The sequence below is a fragment of the Parasteatoda tepidariorum genome, chromosome 2 (assembly GCF_982258835.1).
Source record: "Parasteatoda tepidariorum strain Cologne lab strain chromosome 2, Ptep-v5.0, whole genome shotgun sequence".
NCBI classification, from domain to species: Eukaryota; Metazoa; Arthropoda; class Arachnida; order Araneae; family Theridiidae; genus Parasteatoda; species Parasteatoda tepidariorum.
The window spans coordinates 30075814-30082551 of record NC_141756.1 but is presented as its reverse complement, the minus strand read 5'-3'; the positions used below and the strand labels follow the sequence as shown (position 1 = coordinate 30082551).

At 34.7% G+C, this 6738-nt stretch overlaps 1 protein-coding gene across 1 annotated transcript; it reads right to left on the bottom strand.

Annotated features, from left to right (window-relative positions):
- Positions 1-4192: 4192 nt before the first annotated feature.
- LOC147814905 (uncharacterized) lies at positions 4193-4816 on the bottom strand. The gene has a single exon (XM_087156535.1). The coding sequence runs from the start codon at positions 4814-4816 to the stop codon at positions 4193-4195; it is 624 nt and encodes a 207-aa protein (XP_087012661.1).
- Between the last annotated feature and the right edge of the window lie 1922 nt (positions 4817-6738).

The following is a 6738-nucleotide window of genomic DNA, read 5'->3' as shown; positions in this document are numbered from 1 at the left end:
AGAAAAAAAATCCATGAATTATATTGACTTGGCTTAACAGAAATAAATATTATCTTTTTGTACCTATATCTGATTAGAAAAGCATCATTGTAGTTGTTGAAGTATCATTAAACGCTACATAATTAAAGAAATGGTATAAATTTACATATTTTATAATTGTCTATGAAAAAGCCTTAGATGGAATCCCTTGAAATGATCATTTTCAAGTGGCCAATATTCAAAGAATTGAGAAATATTTTTCATTAAGAATTATTATAATTAATATCTTGGTAATAGTGTAAACCAAACAGAAAGTCCCTTTTTATATAAAGTGCTAGCAAATTACAAATAGGTAAAAAAAAATGTGTTCAAATCTGGTAAATAACAGGTTTTGGCACTAAATGCTTGTTTCAATGAGCGGTACATAAAAGCAAAATCTATGGTACAATGTACCTTCCAAGTTAAGAGGTACATCTGATTTTGCCTCTGAAATCCGAGGTACATTGTGCCTTTCATTTTTAAAGGTACGTTGTGCCCTTAAAATTCAGAGGCACAAATGATTCAAATGTGCCTCTGAAATCAGAGGTACAGTTTTTAGAGTGTACACTCGACTGCTAAAGGCAACACAGGAGGGACTACGACTGTGAAGGTAATACACCTCTCACATTCAGCACTCAAAAGCCCGGTGACCTTAATTACAGCTCTCCCGGTCTTTTACAAGTACAGCAATTAGTGGTATCAGTTCATCGAACTCTATCCTTGATAAAATTCTGGTGGGGGAGTATTGTGGCGTAACTACCACTACGAAAATTAAACATCAATTCACTGGTATATAAGACATGCTAACTTGATTCAATCATGAGGTACCTTTTGATAGATGAAGGTTGGCATGGTCGATTACTTCATCCCCCACAGGATTTAAAATGGGTTAACAGTTAACTTTGCTGCGTCATGAAATAAAAATTAGACTAGTTGTCCATTGAATTGACATTCCCCTACCACCGGGGGGGGGGGGAACTATTTTGAAACTAGTAAAAGCTAGTAGGTATGGAGTAAACGCAGATTACCTGCAAAATACACGAAAGGCTTTTTTTTTTAAACAATAATTAATTACGATTTTTATCATGATTCCATATCTATTAACATCAGAGAATTTATACAGCAGTCCTCAAATGAACGTATTGAAAATTCAATAATTGTTAGAAAAAATATGTTCTTTTAACTACTACTTTAGATTGAAGAAGGAATTTTAATATAATTTCAACTTATTCTTATAAATGTATTACAAATGCTTAGCTTATAACCGTCGTTGAACAGCCGATTCTATTTTGGGTTTGCGACTACCAGTGTTCAGGTCCGAACGTTACAATTTTGAACCCAATCTAGAAAACAAGGGAACTCCTAGATCAATTATTGGGAGAAAATTGCTTTCGTGGAGGACTTTTTGATGGAACTAGCCCGCATTTGCGTTGCATGGAAAGGAAAACCACGAAAACTTCTTACGGTTAGCCTGAGGGCAAAGGAAACCCTAACCCATGATCCGTCTACCACCGAGGATATTTTACGTCAGCATTGTGCTCGGTGCGAGCCGGGTGTGGAATTCGTATCGACCAGCCATTGCTAGGGTTTGAACCCGTTTCACCTCTATGGAAGGCGAATGCTCTATCCTCTGAGCCACCTCAGCTCAAATGCTTAGCTTAGACAAGATACATGTTACGCGATTAAAAGCTTTATGGGCTTCAAAAAACTATAAAAATGGTAAGAAAAATAAAAAAAACGTGTTTCAAGAGCTCAAAAATAGGTGCTCATTCTCGAGGCTTGTGAGAAGTCTTTAGAGTAAATAGTGTTTGTATTATTTTGTAACCAGAATATTTTATTAACTTTAAATAATTATATTTAGATCGGAAGACTCATGCAATTTAAATTTTAATTCTAAAGTTGAAGCTAAATACTATTTTTCTTTTTAACTTCCTTATAATGAAATTGATATCTGTCTTAATTTTTTAAATTAACTTGAACTATCTGAATCGATACAAATAAGGCATTATGTGCATATGCTGAGAGGGAATAAAGTAAGCTGAATCATTTATTTATTTGCTATTTTTTTTCTTCAAAGAACTATCACAAACATTGAGAGAAGTAATCAGAGAAACATAACTCTTCATTCATTTATTCAATATATTGTTATTGAAATTTTTTTTTTTTAATTTTGCTACTTTTTTCATTGTTATTTTACATAAATAATTTCATGTAAACAACCGAAATATTAAACAAATTATGGATTACTGTTGGATGCTCATATCATTATTACTGGAAACCCCATTATCCTTTCATGGAACCCTAGTATTCCGCGGAACACCTTTTGGAAACCACTGCTTTAGACTGTATAAAAAGTACAAATATTTATTTTTATGAACTACAAGTCTGGTATTCTTATATCTAAAGAATTTTTTTGAAAGGCGGTTGAATTAAACGAAACTAAAATCAAGCTAAATTTTTAAAGTTATATATAAGTCCAGTATTTAATTTATTTTTGCTTTTATTTTTATTGTTATTATACAGGGTTTAATTCTCACGTGAAAAAAATTAAAAAGTTGTAAATTTATTACGATAAAATGAGAATTTGTTTTTAAAAGTAAATGATATAAATGTATATAATTTGTGTAAGTCATGCATATTTTTATTCCATCTGAAAACAAGCTAGAAATGAAATTTTACTGCCAGCTCCCCGCTTTCCCGAGTTACAAAAAAAGACACACTCTGTGAGATGTTGAAACAAGTAAATGAAATATTTATTCAAGTGGCATTTCGAGGTTATTAAATAACAAATTACTTTGTTGTTAAAATACGAGTAATTACTATAATTATTAAAATTAATTTAACCATCATAAATAAACCGGTTTAACGAATCTCATTTGAATAATAACTCTTTAACTTTGAAGCATTTCTTTTATAACTTTGAAGCTTTAAAAAGTAAAATAAAAAATTATTAAGTTGTGAGAGTTGTATTTTATTTCGACTGTTTACTGACTTGAGAACATTAGGAAATGTTGACTGTCATTTCTTCTATTATTAAAGGTTTTATAGTTAAATAATTACAAGTCTCAGTTTCAATACTTTTGCAAAATTTCCTTGTTTGATGTTCTAACACAGGGGTTTCCAACTTGTATGATGCCGGGGGCCACAATTATAAACAGCAGTCAAATGGCGGGTCGCAACTTTATCAAAATTTTATATAGGACTCTTTTATGTTTGAAGGAGCATTAAATATTACTGTCAGATTTTTATCAAGTTGTACAAAACAAAAGTATTGAATTACAAATTAAAATAAGAAGTAGATTTTTAAAAATATTTAATTGCATATTAAAAATGTTTGGCTACAATAACTTTAATGTGCTCCTATGTATTAAACAATTAATGTGCAACAGATATCTAATTTTTAAAATATAAAACTTTATAAAAAGGTTATTAAAACTTACATAGTAGCACGCAATGAGAGAATTGATGTTCAATGAGAAAATTGAGGTTTGTCTGCTGCAACCACCAGAGAATAGATATTTACATTTTAAATTTAAAATTTACAAATGTGTGTAAATAATTTCGTTCCAAATGAGTGGTTTCAAAAAGTTAAATCGGAGAATTTCTTCGAGAAAATTTCTGATACGCACATGCCAAATTATATTTACAAAATTAAAAAAAAAAAAGAAAACGAATTAAAAAAGAGCAACATACACGATTATTTTTGTATTTGGATAAATATTTTCTTGGATGCAAAACCTGAGAAATAAATTTTTTTGCTCCGTTGGTATGTTGAATTTCACAGAAATGAAGAAATTAGTTTTTTTTTAACGAGAAAAGTATTTTAAACCCATCTAGATTTTTACGAAAATTGTCCTCAAAAAAAATGTCAACTAATATATTTTAGTTCGCGGGCCGCCAGTTGGAAACCACGGTTGGCTAACATCTTTTTATGTCTGGGGATTTTGGTGGCCAGCGGCACTCTTCTAAATTTAGACACTTTCGCTGGCCACCAAAATCCCCAGACATAAACTTCATTGAACATATTTGGGATGCCTTGGAACGTGATGTTCAGAAGATATCCCCACCCCCTCTTCTTCTTTTTCTTCTTCTTCTTCTTCTTGCTTGAGCTTGTCAGATATGTGGCACCTCTGCACATGTTGCATTTTGTACCATACTCCAAGCCCAATTTTTCCTAGTTCCATTGTCTCGGGTCGCCTACTTTATTAATGTAGTCTGACAGTCCCTTAATGGAATTAAGGTGAAGCTCTTTAGGATATGGATTGCCTAAGGTAGTGAGGCGCGTAAGGGCGAGGGCATCACATTCGTATAGGATGTGATGTGCTGATTCTACCTCTTCACGGCATTTCCGACATATTGGTTCTTGTTCGAAAAGTCCCAATCTATGTAGATGTTTCCTGAAATGATAATGCCCAGTGATGAAGCCTACAATTGTTTGAATCTTCAATCTTGGGAGCCTAAGAATTTCAGAAGCAATTTTTGCAGAAGGGCTGCTGATCATGCTTTTAGCATGTTTTTGTCCAGGAGAATTGCGCCAAACTTTGTTCATCTCCTGTTTTTCCCATTTTAGGACAGCCTTCTTTGTAGTCTTCATATTGATTCCACAGAAGGGTTCCGTTCCTATTGGATTGAAAGAGGATCCCTGTTTTGCGAGTTCATCAGCTCTTTCATTACCATCAATTCCCATATGCCCTGGTACCCAAATAAGAATGATTTTATTCCTTTTTGCCAGTTCTATTAGGAGATTCTTGCATTCCAAAACAATTTTTGATTTTACTTGAAATGAGTAAAGAGCCATCAAGGCTGCTTGACTGTCGCTGAAAATAAGAATCCGCTTACCATGGTAGCCTTTCTTAATATTTATCTGCAGACAGTTTACAATAGCAAGTACCTCCGCCTGAAAGACAGTAGCATACTCCCCAAGACCTTCAAAAAGGTTGAATCTTGGTGACAAGCCACAGACTGAGAGTCACAGACTGACAAGCCACAGTCCTGAGAGGTTACCTTTCTTTGATCCATCGGTATACCAGATTAGATCATCATTTTTTGTATCGATCGTGTTGTTATCCCATTCTTCTCTGGTAGAAAAAACTACTTCAAATGGTCTTTCAAACACGTACTTTCTCTCCATGCAGTCAGAAGGCATAAGGAGAGTTGGATGGTAAATTTTCTTAGTAATACTGGTATGACCTCCAGAAGAGGGCTTGTCATACCATTGATATTGCAATTTCATTCTATATGCAGTCATTCTGGCAGAGCTGCACATGAAGATATCTAAAGGAGTCAGGTCCAGAATTGCCTCAAGTGCTCTGGTAGGGGCCGTGGACATTGCACCTGTGATACACAAGCAGGCCAGTCTTTGCAGACTTCCCAGCTTATCCTTCACAGTTTTCTGTTCCACTTTACACCACCATATCACTGAAGCATATGTGAAAGCAGGCCTGACAATTGCTGTGTACATCCAAAACATCATTTTTGGTTGTAATCCCCAGTTTTTACCAAGCATGCGTCTGCACATCATTATGCATTTTTTTGCTTGATTGATTTTGTAGTCAACATGTTTATTCCAGGTGAGTTTTTGGTCAAGAATTAAGCCTAAAAATTTCACCTCAGAGGCAATATTGATTTCAACGTTAAAAAGTTTTGGGATAAAAAAGCCTTCCCTTTTTATTTTACGAGTGAATGGTACTAGATTGGTCTTCTGTGGATTTATATCCAGATTCCTCTCCCTACACCATTTGCTTACATAACTTAGAGCGTTTTGCATAAGTTGGCAAGTTATGTGAAAATCTTTGCCAAGGATGAGTATGACAATGTCATCCGCATATCCCTGGGTATAGTAGCCTGTATTATTTAGATGTTTGATTAGGCTATTTACAACCAGATTCCAAAGTAATGGTGATAGTACACCTCCTTGTGGACAGCCTCTGGTTGTTTTCTTTTCTAATGTCTCGTTGAAGATATTCATTTGAATGGCTCTATCCATAAGTAGGGACTCAATCCATAAACATAAAGTTTGGTCTATCCCTGTTTCCCTTAAGGCATTAAGGATGGATGGGTGAGAGGTATTATCAAAAGCACCCTGAATATCTAGGAAGGTGGCCAATGCAATTTCCTTTCTCTCCAGGGTGTCTTCAATCTTAGATACTAGCTTGTGTAAGGCTGTCTCTGTAGATTTACCAGGTTGGTAGGCAAACTGTAGATTATGCAAGGGGTTATTGCTACCCAGGTAATCCCTAATATGCCTATCAATAATTTTCTCCATAATTTTAAGAAAGAATGAAGATAAGCTAATTGGTCTGAAAGACTTAGCCTGGTCATAGTTACTTTTGCCAGGTTTAGGAATGTAAACAATCCTGGTCTTTTGCCATAGCTTTGGAATATGTCCCAGTGCCAGACTGGCTCTGTAAATTCTGGTTAACACAGGGATGATAGGATCTCCTGCCTTTTGGATCATTACAGGAATGATTCCATCAGGTCCAGGGCTTTTAAGTGGTTTGAAGGTGGAGATAGCCCACCTGACATTGTTTTGATTGATAACGTTCTTAGTATAGGTCCATTGATTTCTTTGTATTCTTTTTACAGATCCAATGAAATGCTGTCCTTCATTGCTATCCATATCAATGGCTCCTGGAAAGTGAGTTTTGGCCATAACTTCCATTATCTCTTTTCCAGTGGTAGCAAAGTTGCCATCCTCATCCTTTAAGGTGCCAACCATTA

Bases quoted from the DNA above. Each gene is read 5' to 3' on its own strand.
- LOC147814905 (XM_087156535.1), bottom strand. From the start codon at position 4,816: ATGGCTCTTTACTCATTTCAAGTAAAATCAAAAATTGTTTTGGAATGC.